Source organism: Rhinolophus sinicus, chromosome 15 (genome assembly GCF_057876585.1).
Source record: "Rhinolophus sinicus isolate RSI-liver-muscle chromosome 15, RSI-T2T, whole genome shotgun sequence".
Lineage (NCBI taxonomy): Eukaryota > Metazoa > Chordata > Mammalia > Chiroptera > Rhinolophidae > Rhinolophus > Rhinolophus sinicus.
The window spans coordinates 50,022,387-50,045,752 of record NC_142515.1 but is presented as its reverse complement, the minus strand read 5'-3'; the positions used below and the strand labels follow the sequence as shown (position 1 = coordinate 50,045,752).

Here is a 23,366-nt window from a genome sequence, read left to right as displayed (position 1 = left end):
TCTGTTGGCTATATCATATATATGTCTTCTTTGGAGAAGTGTCTGTTGAGGTCCTCTGTACGTTTTTTAGTTGGATTGTTTTTTTTGTTGTTGAGTTGTATGAGTTCTTTATATATTTTGGGTATTAGCCCCTTACCGTAGGTGTTTGCAAATATCTTCTCCCATTCGGTTGGTTGCCTCTTTGTTTTGTTGATGGTTTCTTTTGCTGTGCAAATGCTTTTTAGTCTGATGTAGTCCCATTCACTTATTTTTGCTTTTACTTTCCTTACTTTTAAGGTCAAATTCATAAAATCTTCTCTAAACCCAAGGTCCTTTAGTTTTGTCCCTATGTTTTAGGTCTTATGTTTAAGTCTTTGATCCATTTTGAGTTAATTTTGGTAAATGGTGACAGAAAGCGGTCTAGTTTTATTCTTGTTCACGTGACTTTCCAATTTTCCCAGCACCATTTATTGAAGAGGCTCTCTTTTCTCCATTGTATGCTTTTGGCTCCTTTGTCAAAAATTATCTGCCCATACATATGTGAGTTTATTTCTGGGTTCTCAGTTCTATTCCGTTGGCCTATGTGTCTATTTTTTTGCCAATACCATACTGCTTTGATTATTGTCACTTTGTAGTATAAATTGAAGTCAGAGAGTGTGATACCTCCAGCCTTGTTCTTTTTTCTTAGAATTGCTTTTGCTATTCATGGTCTTTTGTGATTCCGTACAAATCTGATGTTTTTTTCTTCTTTTTCTTTAAAAACTATGATGGGGATTTTGATGGCGATTGCATTAAATCTGTATATTGCTTTGGGTAATATGGCCATTTTAACCACGCTAGTGCTTCCAATCCATGAACATAGAGTAATTTTCCATTTCTATGTCAAATTTCTTTTAATAATGTTTTATAATTTTCAGTGTATAGGTGTCCTTCACATATTTTTTTAAGTTATTCCTAGGTATTTTATTCTTTTTGTTGCAATTGCAAAAGGAATTGTTTTTTAAATTTCTTTTTCTGAAATTTCATTGTTAGTATATAGAAATGCAATGGATTTTTGTGCACTGATTTTGTATTCTGCAACTTTGTTTATTGTTGCTAATAGTTTTTTAGTGGAGTCTTGAGGGTTTTCTATATAAAAACTCATGTCATCTGCAAAAAGTGACAATTTAACTTTTTTTATTCCCAATTTGGATGCCTTTCATTCCTTCCTTTCTCTTGCCTGATTGCTGCGGCTAGGACTTCCAATACTGTGTTCAATAACAGTGGTGACAGCGGGCATTCCTGTCTTGTTCCTGATTTTAGAGGAACAGCTTTCAGTTTTTTACCATTAAAGTATGATATTATCTAAGGGTTTGTTGTATGTGGCCTTTATTATGTTGGGGTACTTTCCTTCTATACCCATTTTATGAAGTGTTTTCATCATAGATGGATGTTGTATCTTGTCAGATGTTGAAGCCATCACCCTTAAAGACAGCACTGTCATCTGTATTTGAAAAATTGGATCTTGGCTCATTGTAATCAAGATAGTAGAGAAAATAATGTTGCTGCTACACACTAAACTATTTGTTCTTTCAAATGTTGATTGGTTGCGTGTTAAATGTAACATTGTTTGAATGGGGCTACTCATTATAGTCAGTCTTCAGAGGAGTCAAAGTTTAGAATGCAGTTACATTACCAAAGTGAACTCAGGAACTGATTCGGTGTTTCAAGAAACCTTTGACACCTGTTGCAATTTTTTGTTTCATTTTTATTGTCAGATTTTTTTTCATCTTCTTTCCCATCCAAAGGTCTTTAAGTTATGTTAAAACCCTTTTCTCATTTTTCTGTCTTCTTACAAATTAGCAATTTTAGCTCTAGTGTACACAACATAGTCCTAAGAAAATCTAGCTTTGGTGTCTGAAATATTTTCCAAGGGATTTCCATTTTGAGAATCTCAGTAAATGATTGATGGATGTTATAAGCTGAATTGAGTATCAAAATTGGATTGGATTGCTGTACTTCTTAGTGTGTAATAAATAGATAGGATAAAAAGTGTGACTTTGATTCTAGACAATCCTATATTAAAATATGGACTCTGCTACATACTTAATGGGTAACCTTGGGCAAGAGACCACTTAATTTTTCTGAGTGTCATTTATCTTCTCAGTAAAATCAGGACAGTAGGTAAAGTATCTGGCTTTACAAATTACAGCTATGTTGCATGACCTTGAGCCCTTTACTCAGTTTGTGAAAGGAGTTAGCTGCTGTCATATATATTATCTTATTTCTTGTTTTGTATGAAATGCTACAGAACAGCATACCTTCTGCATAATTGTTCTTTCCATGGTTTTTTCCTTTCCAGTTATCAGGTGTAAAAATCTACTTGTGCTATCTCTATAATGAGCAATTGGCTAGGATTAAATAGCTGATCTTGAACTGAAGAGAGAGACCTCTGGTTTGATGTCTCATACCTGAGCTGTCCTATGTTCACAGCGAATCATCTCACCCCTGTCATATCAGTCCTAGCCTTAGGCTTATAAATTGCTAAAAGCAGATACTTCTTTAGCATGCCTACTAAGCTTGGTTTGAGAAGTATGATAAGTTCAGGTCAAATTTTATTTCACAGACAGTGAAGTTAATTTCTTGAAAAATATCTTTAAAATCATTTGCTATTTGAAGATATTGGTGTGGTACCCAGCTAAATTAGCTAACCTAAACTGCTTCATCAAATGCCAGTCTCCATAATGGCTATAGCTTTTTATTACTAATGTGAATAGGACTTTATTCAGTGCAACATAATTTGCAGGAGGCCTGTTTCTAATTGTAATTCTGAACTCATCCTTAGAGTAATAACTAATCCTCTGAACTCGTCCGAGATTGGCTGCCTACATGTTAGTATGGGTGGTAAAGCAATGAATTTGCCATGAAGTTTAAAAATATATCCATGAAATGATAGTGAGATATCCTAATGGAAAACCTTAAAGAAATGCTTTGACCACTCGTGAAAAAAAAAAAAAAAAGAAATGTTTGCTTTCCCTTTTCTTTAAGAAACAGGTAATTATTTGTTTTCTTTTTATAGTAATATGAAGTTTTTCTATAATTGTATGTTTCATCATGGGGAGGTTAAGAATTGAGTTGTTGGGGTTTTGGTTTTTGTTTTATTACCTAGCAGATATTATACAGTTCTATGTATTCCTCATTTTCTCTTTCCAGGTGTTCAGTGATTTTTTTTTATTACAGATCTTAGTTGATCCTTTATATGTTATAATATTTTGTGACATATATATTTAATTTTGAAGCTTTTGTTCTTATAATCAAACAATGTCAATTTTTTCCTTTTCTCATCTTCTGATCAGGATTTCTGGCAGGTACTGACTTAGCAGCATGTGCTTTAAATTAATGTTCCCAGATCCATAATAATGCTTCAGGGACATGCAGTTCAGTGCATGCTTATGTCTTTTCCCTGCTCCCTTCAGAGAATGATTCCGTTCCTGTCACTTTAAATTAACATACTTTATCTTTAATATGGCAGTTCAAACACTGCACAAGTCCTTGAGAATATAGTACCTAGCATAATTTAAAAGGAAGTTTTAACATTCTGTGTCACACAAAAGATCAAGAAACGGTTTTAATCACTATGTTGTGTAAGGGATACTCAGTTAATTGGGTCATTTAAATAGTGTTGGTTGGCATGCCATGTTCCTAGTTGAACTGTAACAGTAATGGTGAGATAACAAGAACTTCAAGGGAAAAATTAAGGTTTATTTCTTTTGAAATTTCTTACATAATAAATACAGGTAAGCAGTTGCTTAGTTGCACTTTGCTCAATAAAATGGCTTAAGGGAAAAGAGATGGAAAATTTATAAAGATTTCATTATTTTGCTTTTCTGAACTAATCAACAACTTGAATCTGGAAATGCTAGCAAATAAATACATGCAGAAAACCATGAAAGAGAATATATAGATTGTAGGCTGACAAAAAAGAATTTCAAGAACATGCCTAAGTATTTTTCAAATTGATCTTCAAAGGCTTAGACGCTTTAATTGTAGTTAATAGATTATTAAAATGTATTCATTTTTTAAAAATATTACTCTTGTACTTCTTAATAAAAATATAAACTAAACTGAATTAGAACATCTCTTGGTTTAAAATAATTAATGATATAATTAATGAAGAACACAGAGTGCTCTTTGTTTTTATAGAACATTTTTCCTGTGCTTCCTTGTTTTTCAATTGGGATATATTTTCAGTAGTCCCATTTCCAAAAGCCCAAATCAGTCATCCTGTTATTGGTATAGTAGATTATCTTATCTTTGCCATTAACTACATTCTGATACAAACCAATAAATACTTAAACAATTATGTGAAAATAATTTATTGATAATCCCCTTATCAAAGTTTCTAATCCCAGAGATTCTATTTTAGAGTAGCTGTGACACAGCCATAGTGCTACGGAGAGTCAGTCAGATGAGATGCTAACACCTGTGGTTGGGGACAGCCACTTCTCGTTCTCTAATTATGGCAGGACAGTTTGTAGGAGCAGCTAAAAATGCTTCCTCTTCTTTGATACTTGTATGGCTTAAGGTTTAAAGATTTAAAACGACCTGCCTCAGATAGATGTCCATCCTTCCTAAAGAGTGAGGAGAACAGAAAAGAGGTAGAAATTGGTAAGTGCTTGGAAGTCTCTGGACTCCTCGGCATTGAGTAGTCAGCCACCACTATTGACAAAAGGGCACCAGTCTTCTTTAAACTTTGGCTATTGAAAGTAGTATTCTTTGTTGATCAAGGATTCAAAATCAAGTTTTACTGTATTCTTAAGGATATCTTGTTAATACGTTTTTCATATTAAAAATAATGAACTTTTTTTCTTAGAATAAGTTGTAGGGGAATTGTTTATATATTGGGTTCTATAAATACCACTTTTTCTGGTGACACTAGTATAAATCCTTTACATTTCCAGAGGTCAATGAGCAGTTTACTCAGTAGAAGGGGGCTTTCTTGCTTGCTTCCTTACAGGGATTTGTCCTTTGCATGTTCCGTTCCTATTGCCTGTGGAAAGGCTGGATTCACTTTGTTTTTCTGGTAGCATAGAGTATTGTACTTCAGATGCAGCTTATGAATGGTGTCAAATATTTACTATATTGCTATGAGGAATATCCATAATGTCTCTTTCCAGTCTCTCAGTTCCACCACTACTGAAGTCTGTTGATTTAACCCATGTATTTGATTATTCAGGTTGAAAAAAAGCAACAATCATACAATCATTAAGAGCTTCCAAGGAAGATGTAGTTACTTGGTTGTCCCAAATATTCAGACTTCTTTTATGATGTTTTAAATACGTTTTTATTTTAGATTCTGTTGTGTTTGAATTTGGGGTCAACTGAATCTATTTGATTTATCATTCTTGATTTGAAAACATCAACATGACTAACCATTACATTTCTGACACCTTTATGTTTAGCTTTTCAGCATGAAATAAGACTTGATGTTCATTTTGGCATGAGAGTACTTAGTTCCAGACTAATTTTTATTTTATTATTATTTTAGCAGAAACATTCTAGCATGTTTTAAAGCTACACAAATAAAATTCTACGAAAGCTACTCAAAACAATTTATTTCTCCTATTCTGGTAAAAATGGATTTTCAGCCTAAACTTCTATTGATGAGTTTTGGTTGCAGAAAATGTGTAAGGAGACTTAAGGCTTTGCATATTTGTCTTTGCCATGCTGTATTTTTAAAAGTTTTAAACTTAAATAAAAAGCTTCTCCAATTGCAGATTAAGATTTATTAAGAAGAATATAAAGGACGATTACATTCTTGATGTAATACTCATTTTGTAAATGATTAAAATACGCAGTTGAACAAGTCAAGGCATAAAAATATGATGTGCTCCTCCATCATTAGCTAGACTTTACTCTTCAACCTCAAGACAACTAAGTTGATACAAGCTGAGCCCCAAGGTTAATATTTTATAGTAGTGAACTATGTTTTGTTCCAAAAATATTCGATCCCCATTAACAATTTCAGAAATTGCAAACCATATAGATACCTGATGTATTTCTAAGCGTGTGATACAATATATAACATATAATGGTTCATGGCATGGGTCCAGAGTCAGAACATGACCTGTCCTGCCACTTTATAGCATTGTCTCCTAGGCTACTTATTTAACTTCTCTAAACCTCAGTTTTCCTATCTGTAAAATGTTGCAGTAGAATCACCTACCTCATAGAATTGCAGTGGGGACTTAAATAATTCAAGTGCTTAGCACAAGCCTGGCATAGAATATGCAAACTGTAATTTTTAAATTCTTGAAATGTTTTTAATCGTCAGTGGTGTTCATAAGATACCTATAAATATTTGATTTCAAAATGATTTAAAAATTCTTCATCTAAAGGGTTTCCTGGGGGGTAATAGTTACTATAACAGTGTAAACCAGGGGTATGTATGGCGATCCTCAGAGTGAAACTTAATTTTGTTCTTCTGATGCATTTTTTGGTAATAATTTTTCCAAATGGAAGAAGTTGAAATACTACATTAGCATATTTTTCAAAATTTATATGTGAGGTGGTTTTTCCATGAAGTGATAGCTTTTAATAACCCATGTGACTAAAACCAAGACTGCTGCTGAGCTCAGGACAGTTCTTTTCAGCACTGATCGATTTAAGTCGCCAAAGTTCAAAATTGAGTTTTTAAATTTAGGTAGCAGATAATCAGTAGTGGTAAAAACATTGATTCTTTCACCTAGAAAAAGAATCTGCACACTTGAAAACAAGTGTGCAAGCTTATATGTGATAGAAAATAATGGAGTTGGTGAGTTTCCCCTTCTAGGAGTGAACCTTACCTCATCAGATACTGAGGACTGAAATAAACCACTTCAAAAAGTTGTAGCATTTCCTTGAAGTTAGTGCTATTCCAGTAGACTTGAATTTTTATCATTGCTTTAATCAAATCTTTTGCCACTGTTTTTTTCAGTATCTTCATTTGTATCCATTTTCTCTATAGCCAGGTAGTTAATGAAATAGGAAAACATTTGCTATTTGCTAGGTATTTGGAGTTGTTTTCAGAGCAAAAGTGGTTAGAATTGGGACTGAAAAGAGAATGGCTTTCTGGCAGAGTGAAGTTTACAATATCTTAAGCATTCACCTTCCACAGTTTGTTGCACAGTAATTTATGTTTGTTTGCCTCAAAAGCAATATTACCTTTGAAAAGACTGGAAACTGTGAGTCAGGAGAAGAAATCATGAACTACTCTAAATTAGAAACATCTCACTTTAATTTTTATCTGACATGTCCCAAAATTGTACCTTTTATAAATTCAGATATGGGGTGGGAGAAGAATAACACATATTTAAGTGTGCAACATATTCTGTTTGATTCGGAACAGTGTGATTGTTTAAGATTGATATCTTACTAAGGCTTTGGCATCTGTGCAGCAATTAAATAATGATGAATGAGCATTAATTGCATGGGAAAACTGCTGAATTTTCTCTTTTTAACACTCCAGTCCTCCCTGCCCTAACCTCAACCTCAAGTAGAAATACCGTTTATCATTTAGAAATGATATGCCAAAATTGCATTTTCTGGAAGAAGCATGTTATTATCATTAATTTGTTTCTGATATTTCTTGAGGGATTTAGATACACTTTGAAATGTATTTCAGCAATATAGAGAAATGTTACTATTAAAACAATCCAAGTGTTTCAGTCTTATAAAGAAGGACACCTCAATTTAAATAGTAACGATGTGTTCTTTATCAGGTTTTCTGTATACCAGAGATGTTTGAAGGTTCTAGATAACATGGTAGCATCTATTTTGCTGTAATAGTCCATCGACATAGTTTTTCTATTTGATAGGAAAAGTTTATTTTGAACTATAGAACTTGAAAAGTGGGTCTTAACTAGAATAAATAATGAGATTAAACTCCTAGATATTATTTTTCTCTTTGGCTTCATCCAGTTGAATCCTAGAAGGCAAAATTATTGGCCCTATTTTGATCAACTTTATAACAGGATTCATTGAGCACAGTGAGTATTAAGGAGTTTCAGACACGTCTGGAAATGCCAGTCCCATAGCTCCTGGTGGCACCTGCAACTTTACCCAGATGTTTTATAAGTTTATGCGATTGGTCAGAAACTAGAGTGCAGATGCTTTAGCAACAATGCCATCCTGGTAAAACAATTAAGGTTTTAGACTGACTGAGAAGTATAGCAATGACACATATATAGGGTAGCATTTGCTACAACTTTTCTCTTAAGTCTTTCTGCTTATTTAAAAAATAAAAAGATTCAGGATGTGTTGCAGTTGAGATCACTATAGTACCCTTATGAGGTTATTTATTTATTTATCTTTACTTGTGGTCAATAATTTGAATGTTTGCGTGATGTTGAGCCTATAGCTATATTTTAAATTTTGAAACAATTAAGATCAAAGACCAGGTCATGTAAATGAATTGTAAAACAGTTAAATTTTTTAAGTCAGTGAGCATGTTGCTTTGAAATATTTTGCATAATTTTGTTCTCCTAAAGGAGGTAACATCTGTCAGTAAATTGAATAGAAATACTATTCTGATCAGTTAACCTGCATTCTACTTTCATAGCCTTAATTTCAGAAATTCAAGTGATTGAAATAGAGTTGATATGTAACTTCTAAGATGCATTAAAAAAGATACCTCTGTAAGGTATCTTTAATTACAATCTCTTTTTGAAATACCCAGTTCTGTTTAATTTTCATCATTTATACTGGCATATTGTTAAAATCTTAGCTCAAGAACTTTAATATGAAACAAGTTTCTCTTAGATCCTTACTACAATTATTTTTACTGAACTGATTTCTAATGAAGAAGTTAAATGTTTTATTATTAAATTTTGTTCTCCTGCAAGGCTATTGTTTCACTGTATAAAAATAACACCAGCAAACGCAGTATATTACAAAATTAAGACAGTATTGTTCATCGTCTGACATTGTAACAACTAACAAAACTTTTCTCCATTGCCAGTTATTTCCAATGGAAAGATCATTAAGTATTTTGACCCAAATCCAGAGATGGATGTAAGCAAGTTACAATATTATATAGGGCTTAAGATAATAATGTTATACTGAATTACATGATTTCTATAACTAGATTTTACCACAAATCATTTCAGGAATTCTGAATATTGTAATTAATATTGTAATTCTGAATATTGTAAGCCTAGCCTAAAAAAATCAGAGTGTTGTGAAGAAGATACATATTGTGTTTTTCTGCAATCATTAGAAAGTTAAGGGATATTTTTTTCCCAGTAGCGTTATTATAGTTTCTTTTTCCATTGGTATTGCTAAAAACCCAAAAACCTTCCCTTCACTTTCCTTCCCTGAATCTTGATTTTCCATTTTCACCATACTTTGGGGCTTTTAAAAATGTATTCCTTATCAAACTCAAATATCAATATTTTCAGAGGTTTAGTGTCATGGCTAGTTGATCTGAGGATGTAATTTATGGTAGATTCAGGCCTTTGATTTAAAATACCGGCTAAGAAGCAACCATACAACACAAAATAGTATAAAAAATGTTTTTCTGGTAACTCCCATTTTCTCCCAAATTTTGACATATTTATTTGATTCTCCTCCTAGCTTTAAATAATTTGAGGGATCAAATTTGATGGTTTTATGACAGTTTTGGTGTTTGTGATTAATAATGAATTTTGTAAGAATCACCTTTGGAGTTTTGAATACTCAAAAACCCACTTATAAATTCTTAGAGTTAATAAATAGGTATATAATCCTAAATGTACCTGGACCATTCTTTGACAACTGGATGCCTTGTACATACATGTAACTTCTCTCTCTCCCTCTCTCCTTCTCCTCCAACCCCTACCCCAGAAGCGTGGAAGAACAGTGTAATCCTTTAAAGAATTAGAAGATTATATTCCACAGGGCACATTGCAAAGCGTGGCTAATTTTAAAATCCTTTTAGACATCTTTTGCATTTTTAAGGAGCTGTTGCGTAACACACACATTCTCTGTTATTCCTCTCAAAGACGTGCACACACGCATACCCACACATGTTTTCTCTTTCCTCCATTTTCCCTGACTGATACTTTCTGTTCCTCTCTGGTCACATCTCCTTCCCCATTTTTGTTCACCTTTCTAGGGTCCTTTTTTCTTACATATCTTTTCTCCCAGGTATCTTCTTCAATTTTTTTCTTAGATACAGCAATTCGGCCTTTTGGGGCCTCTCCTGCCCCTGTCACTAATCAGTACAGCAGGGGTTTTATGTATAGCTACACACGCAAAGGGTTTGTGGAGCTGTATATGAGGGTTGCGAATGTGGACGTACCCCGTTTAATGAAGTAGAGGAGGTAATGATGCCTTCCTGAAGAAAATGATCCTAACTGAATTAACACTGTAAACTGTCATTATAAGATAGCCCCTATGGAGATATGTTCCCGTAATAATTCTCAACTGATATACAATTGAAGGTCTGTTCAGTGACATCTTTATTATCTCTGCACACTTTGTAATTGTCCTAATGGTGGCGGTGGTGGCTAGGCCTCAACCGTGACCCCAAATGCATCTTATCCAGAGTCTCTCACGCTGCCTTTCTTTAACCATTTACATGTTGGTTTATACTTTGAAAAACAGTCATACACTTTGGTAGTAATCAAAAGACCTTCAAAAGAAAATGGGCTACTCAAATCAGAAAATATTATAGAAGAGTAGATCCACACTTATATGGTAAATTGATTTTTAACAAATGGTTTAGAAACAACTGTATGTCCATATTTTAAAAAAATAAACCTTAGTCTTTACCTCACTATAAACAAAGTTGACTTGAAATAAATCATAGACCTAAATGTAAAATCCATAAGGATTCTAAAAGAAGATAGTATAAGAGAATATTTTTATGCACTGGAGATAGGCAAAAACTTACTAGACAGCACATAGAAAGCAATAACCATAAAGTAAAAAATTGATAAATTAGACTTCATGAAAATTAAAAACTTCTGATTGTCAAAATAGAAATTATAAACCATAAACTAGCAGAAATATTTTTAATAAATATATTTGACTATATTTGTTACCTATTGCTGAGTAACAAATCCAAAGCTTAGTGGCTTAAAACAATAATAACTGTTTCTTGTCACACGTGCTTTCTGTGAATAAGGAATTTGGGAGCAGTTTGGCTAGATGGTCTGGCTCAGGCTTTTTCATGCAGTTGTGGTCAGATTTTGGCTAGAACCTTAGTCGTCTAGCCTGTTTGAGGGTGGAAGATTCATTTCTAAGGTATATACCCAAAAGAATTGAAAGCAGATAGACAAACAAATACTTGTATGTGAATGTGTGTAGTAGCACTAGGTGGAAACAAACAAATTGTGGTATATATACAATGGATATTATTTGGCAATAAAAAGGAATGAAGTACTGATGCTACAATGTGGATGAAAGAAAACATCAAGTTACTTGAAAGAAACCACACCATATTGTATGGTTAAAGTGGTGAATTTTATGTTATATGAATTTTTGTCACAATCAAAAATAAACCTCCAAAGGAAAAAATAAAGAAAGGCAAAGAAAGCTGTTCTGGATTAATGGAGGTTGAAGAGACATGACAACTCAATGCCCTTTACAATTGTGAATTGCATCCTGGACTAGGGGGAAAATAGCGATAAAGGAAATTATTGGGACAGTTGACTAAATTTGAAAGTAAACTGTGGATTACATAATAGTATGTATCGGTATTAAGTATCTTGGTTTTATTAAATTTATACTGTGGTATGTAAGAGAAAATCTTTATAGGAAATATATACTGAAGTGTTTTAAGTGTAAAGGAGCATATGTCTTCAACTTTCAAAATAGTGCAAAAGAAAATACATGTAATGATTAAAGAAAATAGGGTAATTTGCAAGCTATTGGTGAATATGAGTAAAACGTATACAAGAGTTCCTTATATGGACCTTTCCACTTTCTTAAGATGAAATTATATCAAAATGAAAAGTTACTAATAAAACTAGGTTTGCCTTTGTTATCTTCTGAGCAGCAGCATCGTCCAGGTAATTATTAGAAAAAATAGTGTTAGATGTGCTTCTTTGGCTTAGCTGCCTTATTTTACTCTGTCTTTAGACTTTTGTCTCTTTCTCAGCTTCTGGATCCCAACATACTATTTATTTTATTTGCTTATAGCATTCTCTCCATAAGATTATAACATCATTAATATGAAGTACTCAGCTTCTGTACACATTGATTATTCTGGCTAGTGATGGTATGCCCTTGATAACCAATTTTCATTTTGTGTATTTTTTCTTACTCACATGCTTTACTTTTGCAGTATCTTGGATGATGTAAAAAAATGTAACCATGTGTTTCTTTTATCTTGAGAAATTCAAATATTACCTTCCCAGTGAAAGGCTTTGCTGCTCTTGTTCTCATCCAGTAGTTTTTTTGGTCTGAAATTTGGGTTTAGTCTCTTGGTAGAAAATCAAGTGTGATATGAGATCTAACCTTAATTTGAACATATTGGACTAGGATGTTTTTGGCCCAAAGAAGTGATCTCTAAATACTGTCAAGCAGGACCATGCGTTCTGTCTACCACGAATGAGTCAGAGAAACCCTTTCCTAAGTAGAATCTGCCATCGAAACCTCATACTGCTTTGTTGACGTTCAACTATGGATTTTTACCTTTTCATGGTTACTGTTTCATATGAACAAACAAATATCCAGTAAAGCCTATTTTGAATTTTGAATGGATTTACTAAGAAGATAATGATAAGTCACTTGATACCTGTGTTTTCAATTGGTTAACCAGTTTTCTTTCCTTTGTGGTATATAATGGGATCTTCACTAGACAGAGGTAACCTATTGGATAGTTGTGTACTGGATGCTGGTGTGGTGCTTGTTGGTTTAGTTTTCATGATACTCCTCCCAAGGTTATGTTTGCAGTGCTGCTTATTATTTTGCCCTTGCATGACATTATTACCTTGATTGCGCTTTGTTGGTATGGGTTCTTGAAACCTCCTGTTTCTTTTATTGGTACCCAGAATAATTCCCTGAATATCTTGGGTTGGCCCAGAACTTACAGAAATTAGTTTCAAGTCTAACTTTTTAATGGATCCTTTTCAGTTTTTGAAAATATCTTTAATGTCACCACTGAGTTTGTAATTTGGCTAGGAATTCAGGAAACAGGATGGGTTTGCTTAAACACCCAGGAAGAGACCACTTGCCAGATAGGCCATTACTGAAGCTGACAAGTAACTCTCTTTGTGAGCTTTACAGATTAAAGAAAAGGAATATATACTTAGAGTAAAAGCTAAGTTTTAGGAGAGTTTCATCAAATAGCCGAAATTTAGACCTTTCCACCAAGGTAACAGTAAATATAATTAAATTAAACTATGCCTAAAGCTTGGCGGGCATATCTGATTTACCATTATATTTTAGAGTTGCTGTTTACTCTGCAAACTGTTCTGCATTCCAGAACTAAGATTCTTGGGGGTCATAAGGAAAAATTAAAATTAGTATTTCAGAAATTAGTTTTCTGAGCGTTTGCGTGGCTCTTGGAAATAGTTGCTCACCTCCTCATTTCTATTCACTAGTAGAATAGTTTTCTTGGGCAATTAGAACTGACTTCATTTTAGTTTTTTCATTTGTTTCTTTTTTTCTACCTTATATACTTCTATATAAGAAGGTGGATTGTTTTTAAAACTAAGAAACAAACTAGACCTGAAGTGGGCCTATATGTTAAATGGCAGGAGTTCATAAAATTGAAATTATTTTCCAGTGTTCATATTAAGCCTGTGTTGAAACAAACAAAATCATCTTTTGTCTTATAATTTTAAAAACCGTAAAGGATCCATTAGTGGAATGACCATCAAAGAAATGATTATGATAAATACCATAAGACTGTTAGATAAATAATAATTCATCTTTAACTATTTATGTCCTTATTCTGTTATATCTTTTTTTTTACTTTTTGGTGGGACCCATACATTTAATAGAAAATTGCCCAGGAACGAGAAAAATTTGCCGATGAAGACAGTATATTTTACACCCTTGGAGAATGTGGACTCATATCCTTTTCGGACTACATTTTCCTTACAACTGTTCTTTCTAGTAAGTATAAACTTTTCATTCATTTATATGGGCCATACAGAACTATAAAGAGAGTTAAATTGATTAGAGGAGGAAACAAAATGTTCGTAGTTAGTTGATTGTAAGTTACATAAAATTTCATTATTTTGAATTCTCTGTAACTTGTGTATAGAACCACCTGAGAAAGCAGAAAACTAAAGTAACAAGGTAAAGTTTAAAAAAAAAAGCAACTATGAAGTTACATCTACCTTTAACTGTTTGAAGCTCTGTATTCTGTCAAGATAAATTATGTATTGCCTATTCCTGTATAGCCTTCTACTTCCCCAAGAAAACACATATTGATCTATCATTTCCTCCACTAAAGAAGAAGATTGGTTCAGTCGCTCTAATTGTGTTGAATATTCATTTTTAAATATTGGAGGATTACCATTTAAGACACAGAAGTCAAATTCGACTCATTTAGAGTACTGATGAATTTCTGGTTTGTTTAAGCTAGACAATTTTGTTGATTAGTATGCTATTCTAAGTGTTTGTCTTATTTCCCTTTAGTGTGATGTTTTTAACTATTGAGAAAAACAAAACAAAATGTATGTTTCTAGCTCTCGCTGTACACTCTATTAAAACCTACCTAAATTGAACCAAAGAGATCTGATTTGTACATTTGAAAGAGGTGATTCTCAATTTTTTTCCATCTGGGACATCTCAAACAAAGATAACCATCTCTTTCTTTCCATCTCCAGGCTAGTCATCTGTAAAGATAAAACTATAAGACAGTTTTTAACAAATGACGTATACATTTCCTGCCATGGCTGTTACTAGGAAAACGAAGAAATATAGACTAATATGCCTTACAGCTGTCTTTGGGGTTCCAAAGTATCTGAATAAATTCATGTGATAGACCAGTTCTCTAGCAGTGTAAACATACATTGATTTGTTATGAAGATCCAAGATAGTAAACTAATGAATAGCATATGTATGATCTTAAATTGCATAGTATTAGAGTTATTATTTTGGTAGGGCATGGGTTTTCTAAACAGACTTCAGTTCAAATCCTGGCCCCACCACTTCTTAGCTTTGTGATTAGGGGGCAAGTCAGTGAACTTGTTCTTCTGTTTTATCTGGAAAATGCAAAGGGCAATAATACCAAACCCAAATGACTTATTTGAGGATTAGGAGATCATGAATATAAATAATGCCTAGTTCAGTGCCTAGTCTGCAATAGGTATGCAGTCTGGGTTTTTATTCTTGATATTCTGCCACAACATGTTATTTCATATCTGATTTTTAAAAATCTATAAGTCTTGTCATTTAAAAAACCCACCAGAATTGGTGGGGACTTTAAAAGCTTTTTTTGTGACTTTGGATAGAATGTACATTAAATAGGCATAATGTGGCAGAAAGAATACTGCATTAAATGAGAGACCACCTTGGAGAGCTGCATTGATCTAGTATAATATGTACTGTGGAAATAATCTTAGTAAATATTTGTTCAGTTGAAATGAAATTTTAACTTGTATCCACTGCTTAGTCCCATTACCTTCATTTCATATCTTTCTAAATGTCAGAAGGATCACAGAGCAGAACCTTCAGAATACCTGGCACATTTCGTAACTCCCCGAATTCAACCATTTAAAAGGCAGGTTTAAAAAAAAAGGCACATTAAGCTTTGCATTCTGGAAACCCCTCCAAGTAGCTTTGCTGGTCCTGGCATGTTTACTTCTTGGTGCTTAGCGTCTAGCTTGGACGTGGTGAGTGATTTACAAAAGTGCTTAGTATTACAGTGTCATGTACTTGCTGTTTTTGTCAGGGATGAGAAAATATAAAGATATGACATGAAGATTTTTCTCTTTATCACTAGTTTAAAGCATTTTGATTATTATATGCCTTCAGTGTTTCTCAACCTTAATATTATTGATGTTTTGGAAGGATAATTCATTTTTGTATGGCTGTCCTGTGCATTGTAGGGTGTTTAGCAACATTGCCAGCCTCTGCCCTCTCCCTGATGTGACAACCAAAAATGTCTTCAGGATTTGCCAAATGTCCCCCAGGGGTGGGGGTGGGGAGGGACCAGTAGTATAGTGTGTGGTACGTTGGTTCTTTTGTTTTGTTTTGTTTTGGTTTGGGTTTTTTGTATTATTATGTGCCTTGATGTAGTGCTCTTCATGTTTCTTTTCTTGGCATTCTTTGAACTTTGGGGATGTGTAGGTTTATAGTTTCCATCCAATTTGGAAAAATTTCAGCCATTATTTCTTTAAATACTCCTTTGCTTCTCCTTCCTCTCCTTTGGGCACTCCAATTACACATATATTTTCCTCACATCAACCCCATAATGTTTGTACTATTACTATCTTCATTGTACATATAAGGAAATTTAGACATACAGAGGGTTACGTATAAAGAAGTTGCCCTCAGTCCCACAGTAAATAGGTGATTCAGGAGCACCTGGGCTCCTGTTGCTTGATTTTACTCCTGTGGTCCCATTTTCAGCAGCGATAAGCCAGAATTTAGCATAGTACCTCTTCTTTCTCTAAGGCTGGCCTGTGGAAAGGCTAGTCATAAACTCTTCTGTAGATAATGGGCAGTTCAAGCATCCTTGCATTCTGAATGTTGCACACTGCATTGTCCACTTAATCTAACAAGTCATGAGGGGAAATGTGCCACAAAATTACACCAAGATCCGTTCTTTCCCGTATCCAAATTGTTACTAGGACGATAGGAAATGAGACACCCAGTGGATGAACTTCCTTGTGGGTACCAAGGGATCCTTACAGTCTAGATGCACTAAATAGTTCCCAAGTCATCCTACAAGAAGAGAGAATGCAATTGTTGAAACACCAAAAGCTTTGTTAAGGAATGGCTTGGGACTAGGGAAAGTGCATTAGTGTATTCATTAATCTGTTATTCTGGCGGAAACGGGGGCCGTCCTTGAGATTTCCAACAGGAAACTTCCCAGAACAATGTGAATGGCAGTTCAGATAATGCGGAACTGTCATATTTCTGATTAGCTGTTTTTCCCCCAAAATTAATGGACTCAGTGGTGTTCAAGAAATTGCCATCATTTTGAGAATATGAACCCTATGCCCAAATAGATTGACATTTGGAGCTTCAAAGTACTTTTGAAATTATACTATGTTGTTTAAAATAAAATTTGACAATAGTATATAGTAAACCATACATTTCCTTTCTCAATTTATAATTATCTCTCCTCAAAATAAAATAAAGCTGCTTTTCTAAAACATGCTCCACAATATAACGTCTCCCATTAGAGGTAATTCTTTTTCAAACCTTTTAGAAGTTTGATTTTTAGCTAAACAAGTATTTCTTGGACACATACCCAGAATAACAACAAATTTGGCAACAATATCTTGTGCTTATAATAAGAAGTGACCTGAATTTCTCACTCTTCTCTTTATAGCTTCGAATATGGAGGCCATCTTTGGCCACCCTAAAATTTTAAACTTTTCTCTCTCTCTCTCTCTCTCTCTCTCTCTCTCTCTCTCTCTCTCTCTCTCACACACTTACATATACATACCATGTTTCCTTGAAAATAAGACCGGGTCTTATATTAAGTTTTGCTCCAAAAGACACATTAGGGCTTATGTTTAGGAGATGTCCCCCTGAAAAAATCATGCTAGGGCTTGTTTTCTAGTTAGGTCTTATTTTCGGGGAAACAGTACCTCATGAACCCCTTTCCTACTTTGTTGTTTCCTCCTTGGCATTTATCACTGTTTAACATTCTATATAATTGACTTTTAATCCTGTTCATTATTTCCTAAAATGTAAACTACATGGCAGAGATCACAGGTTTGTAATGATATTCACTACAAATTTATACTGATATTCACTGCAAACATATCTACTTTAGATAAAGCATTGCGGCACAATAAAAAAGCAGGAATATAAAACTTCTTTTTCAGTTTTCTCCAAAAGCAAATTTAGCAAACATAAGACTTGACTTTGCTGTTTATATCCTAAATTGAGAATATTCCATAGCTGTTGGTATCTTCAAGGCTGCAGCCAGTACCAGTGGAGTGAAGGAAACATATTTTTAAATTAATGTATTTCCAAAAAAAGCTTAGTTTCTTATAATTCAGAATTCATATATTTGTATCACCCTCTTATTTCTAATTCATAAATTCTATTGCTTTATATCCCATCTCTCTGATCAGGTTTGATGGATTAACTTGAAGAATTTTCAACATAAGATGTAGCATCTGTATTAAGTAGAATATTAAGTATTTACTATACAAGTACTCATTAATAAAATAAATTCAGATTCATTCGAGGCAAGGTAAAGAGACTCTTAACAATTACTATTATTAAATAACTTCCAAAGAGCCTCTGATCCTTAAAGTAGATTAATAGGATTTGAATGAGAATACGGAAGCAAAGTTATTAATGGCTTAATTCTCAGCAGTAACCAACTGCAACATTAGCTGACGGCCTTAAATCTTATAATGGAAGTCAGAGATTTTTCTCCATAACTAGGTGCAGAGAAGGGTCATCAAGATTTATCTAGAATGCTACATATTACTTATTGATTTTTATCATTCTTACTAATGCTAAGATTCACTAGATAATGATAAAATAACTTAGAATATGGATCTTGCCCATTGACAGTTAGGAAATATTCATTTTGTACTTTGTCTTCATATGTGTCCTAACTAAAATTTTTCACCCTGTGGGCTAATAACATGAAAATAATTCCAGATAGCTTAAGGAGGCAATAATAAAATAATTATAAAAGTTGAATATTAAGTATCTTTCTTACTGTTTACTGTTAATCTTTGAAGAGCCACCAGAAAAATCTAAAGCAAAAAATGCTATGTCACACTTAGTACCTAGGAACAGACCTAATGAAAGTCAGGCATAATTCAGTGTTTTCTCATTTTGATTCCCTCATTAAATTTTGAGGAATCAGAGGAGAAATTGAATTAAGTGGGTTTTCACTATAGCAGATGATTTACTGACAATTAAACCACATCCTCATTATGATTCATCTTTCTCACAAACCTTTTAAGAAATTAAAAGAGCATTCAAGTGAAAGTTTATAATATTTTCTTTCTCTTGGCATAATGAAGTCAAGAGCAGATCACAAAGTGTATATGACTTGGAGATTGTGGTACTAATCAGTGCCATCCCATCTAATGAAAATGTTATAGAAGTTATAGATGAAAATAAATTTCTCAGGTTGACTAAGCTATTGAAAAATATGGGCAAGACAGCATATTGAGATCTAGCAACAGATGTAAGGCAGCTATAAATCTTTTTTATTGAGACATCAGAATTGGGGGTGTTATAGAGAAAATTTGATTTGGCTCTTATCTATGTAATTTTTTTGTATCTAGGATTATCTGCCATTGCTAATTTACATTAAGCAGAATAAGACAAAGCAGATGAAAGGCTGATTTGATTCCATGTTATTTTAGCCTGTAAGAGGTGCTTAGAATTTCAGAAATATTTGCAGTCAGGTGCTACATAATGTTTCAGTCAATGATGGACTGCATATATGAGGTGTGATCAAACAATACGGTGAATGTTTAAATAAAAATAAATGTATTACAGTAAAAGACACATTGTCATTAATCCCCCTCAAAATACTCCCCCTTGCAGGTTCGAACACCCTTATCCCATCATTCTCGCTGCTTTCTGAAGCAATTCTGAAAGTCCTCTTTTGAGAGTGTCTTTAGTTGCGCTGTTGTGGCTGCCTCAATGTCCTGAATTGATTCAAAACTTTTACCTTTCATGGTCATTTTGACTTTGGGGAAGAGCCAGAAATCTCATGGTGCCAGATCTGATGAATAAGTTGGATGAGGATGCACCATAATGTTTTTATTTGACAGAAATTGCTGTACCAGAAGCAATGTGTGACATGGAGCCTTTCCATTGTGATCACAAAATATGGTGAATGCTGCTGCCGAATGCCATCCAATAGAAAGGCAGGGATCTTCAATATGGGAAGTGGTGCGTTGAACCTTAGTAACAATGTGTGACAAATTTCAACTTGTTTGGTGCAGTCGAGTGTGAGCTACGGTTGAGAGAAGGTGTGTTTCAAAGTGTGCTGTAAATCATGGATTACGAACAACTCATTAACATGAAATGGGCAAATGGTTTCATTCTTCATCACGACAACACTCCGTGTCACACATCACTTCTGGTATATGGCAATTTCTGTCAAATAAAAACATTGCAGTGTGTCCTCATCCACCTTATTCACCGGATCTGGCACCGTGCAACACTGGCACTTCCCCAAAGTCAAAGTGACCATGAAAGGTAAACATTTTGAATTGATTCAGGACATCGAGGCAGCCACGACAGAGCAACTAAAGACACTCATGAAAGAGGACTTCCAGAACTGCTTCAGCAAGTGGCAAGAATGATGGGATAAATGTGTTCAAAGTGAGGGGGAGTACTTTGAGGGCGATTAATGGCCATGTGTCTTTTACTGTAATAAATTTGTTTTTATTTAAACATTCACCATATTGTTTGATCACACCTCATAAAGCAGTGGTATACCATATAGCCTAGGTGTGTAATACACCATCTAGGTTTGCATAAGTGCACTCTATGATGTTCACACAATGATGAAATTGCCTAACAACACATTTCTCAGACTGTATCCCTATTGTTAAGCAGTGCTGACTATATTTGTATGCTGGAAGTCCAAGTGTCTCGTGTTGTTTATCAGTAACTTCTTTTTCTAGCATAACTTGTTCTTATGATTAATTGATTTTATTATAATGCAGCTTCTGTCAAAATATAAGATAATACTTTTAAATGTACCAAATATTTATGATGTTAAATTCATTTTGAGCCAGATATATTTAAGAAACTATACCATTTCAGTAGCCCCCGCTGTTACAGAAAGTTGAAGCATTTACATCTTTATATAAACTATCACTCAAGAATTTTAATTGAGATGAGCAAGAAATAAGTGATGTTTGTGTTTAACTCTCTCAAATCTGCTTGTGACTATACGAGAAGTTTTAAATATTTTTTTTATCTGCAAAAGGAAGTTTATCCTTTGAGACAATTGCTTGAGGTTTGTTCTGAGGGTTCACCAGGCCAAGGGGAGAATAGAGACTAAAGAAGCAAATTGTGGCTTCTAACAAAAATAAGACCTAAATGTATTTCCACTGTATCTTGAGGAAAATTTCATAATTTTACACCCATGAGGGAACAGTTCTCCTTATTAGCATTTTCATACTTGTGTTTTATTTGAATCGATCCATTTTCATGTTTTTGAAAATTCTAATAATTCTAATAAAATTCTGATGTTGACTTCAAATGTTATGGAAATCTGGTTAGGGACACATGATTTCTGTAGTTCCACCCTTTCAATACCAATAGTCAAAGTGGGGCTATGTTCTAAAAAGAAAAGGTATTGAATGAGGTGGACGGGAATGTTTTCTGTATGCTGTATGGGCAGGTGTTGCCACCAAAATTATGTCTGCATACGCTTTGTCCTCTCCTGAATGGCTTGTGTTGGCGTGTAGAACTTTCTGCCACTTTCCGTTCTCTATGATATCTGAGATTCAGATGGGAGCTCAAGAGAGGAGGAGGGGCTCTGCCCTTGGTTCTGCTTCTCTCTTCCTTGGGCTCTCAAGTCAGAAGGCCTAACAGGGGAAGCATTTGGTAAGTCTCTTAAATGCTTCCCTCTTTCTTAGGCCTAATTTATCAACGGGAGAAAGGTGATGGAGTTGATGGAGCAAGAAAAATAAAAGTTCAAAATAGGCTAAATTGTATACCTTCTAAAAGTACCCTAACCTATAAAACTATTTCTTTTTCTCCCTTCACTCTTCAAATTACAATTATCTTTCTCCTAGCATATCTCGGCCAGGATTTTACTTTTTTAAAATGAACATCAGAATTTTTTTTTAAATTTACATTAAATTGCAAATGAATTACGGTGCCTCGTAATAGCTCCAGAGATATTTGCATGAAGATGCTTGTTAATTCAGAAGAATCTCTAATTGATGGAAGTTTAGGAAGTGGATGTGGTATCATTCAATAATATCTTGAAGTAGGAACTTTGTCATATGATTTTGAATTCCCAAACTACCTGACATTGTATCCTCCTACTAATGGTATTCATTCTGAAAGTATTTGAATGAAAGGATATTTGGGATGTGGCTTCTCTGAGTCCCCTCTAGGTAGAAAGGAGACCTCGTCCATCTTCATACCCCTGATTACAGTGCCAAATGGGCCTCAGTTTAGCTTCCTGCCATAGTCTTGCCTTCATTTCCCTAGAACAGATGATAGAAACTGCCAGATACCAGCCTCTTATAACTCTTCTAACTTCTGTCCTATCCTTCCCAGGCTCTGCCCTTTCCTGTTTTTGTTCTGTTGATGGTTGGGATAGATCTGTAGGAATTCAGTCCTCAATTATTGATGATGTTTAAAGATCTTTACCTATGGTCTACGAGCCCCATTTTTTCACATGGTTTGCCTCTTAGAAGCTGGACTACCATCAAATATATCAGTCCAGACATACAGCTTATCTTTCCCTAAAACCCACAACGTAATATTGTTTGGTTTTGCTTAGGTTTCATTCCGTGTTGCTTACCTGTTCCTGGAACAGCTTTAGAAAGTGCTAATTTGTTGTGTTAGGGAATTTGAGGGTCCAAAAAGTAAATCAAGGCAAGAAATAGTGGTTTTCATGGACTGGTTTGCCTAATCACTACCCCTTCCCAGCACAGTGTCTGGCACATAATAAATATTCCATGTTTATTTGTAAATAAGCATTTTTCTGAATAGTTATTTTATATTAGTATACATACTAAAATTTTATATTGCTCCAGATGCCCTTAGTATCCTCCCTACTATTTAAAACTGTTTTAAAATTGTATTCTCTGTGTGTATATACATGATGAAAGGTAGACATTTATTATAATAGCTAAATTTTTCGATTTGGACACTAAACTTAAAACCCAAATAACTTTTGGGTGAATGCCAAACCTAGTCACATGTAAAGAGGGTCCTTCAGTTTAGTGTAGATTAACTAACAAATATCCAAGCTCTTTATTAAAGCAGCTTATTCTGAGTATCTATGCAGTAGGTTGTATGTAGGCATAAGCTGTCACTTTGGCTATTATTGAGCACATGGAATGGAATGAAACCACCCAGAAAGAAGTGAAAGTCAAGCAGGTGATGATTTTTTTAGATCTCTGAAGATAGACGTGGGGAGGTCTATCACACAGGTATATGTAATTTGGGCATAAAAATAGTAACATGCATTTGAAGAAAATATAGTCCTGAAGTAGAACGTGACCTTACTGCAAGGGTAAAGTGCTGGCATTCCTTTTAGAATCTCTCTCCAAGGAACTCTTGGGGAATCCAAGCTT

At 34.1% G+C, this 23,366-nt stretch overlaps 1 protein-coding gene across 2 annotated transcripts in view; it reads left to right on the top strand.

The window, feature by feature from the left end:
- The window catches only part of MICU1 (mitochondrial calcium uptake 1), a 181,278-nt gene that overhangs the window by 73,487 nt on the left and 84,425 nt on the right, over window positions 1-23,366 (top strand). For both annotated transcript variants that reach the window (XM_019745859.3, XM_074339573.2), the window contains exon 6: window positions 13,929-14,043. In XM_019745859.3, the coding sequence (XP_019601418.2) occupies window positions 13,929-14,043 (115 nt within the window). The remainder of the gene's footprint in view (window positions 1-13,928; window positions 14,044-23,366) is intronic.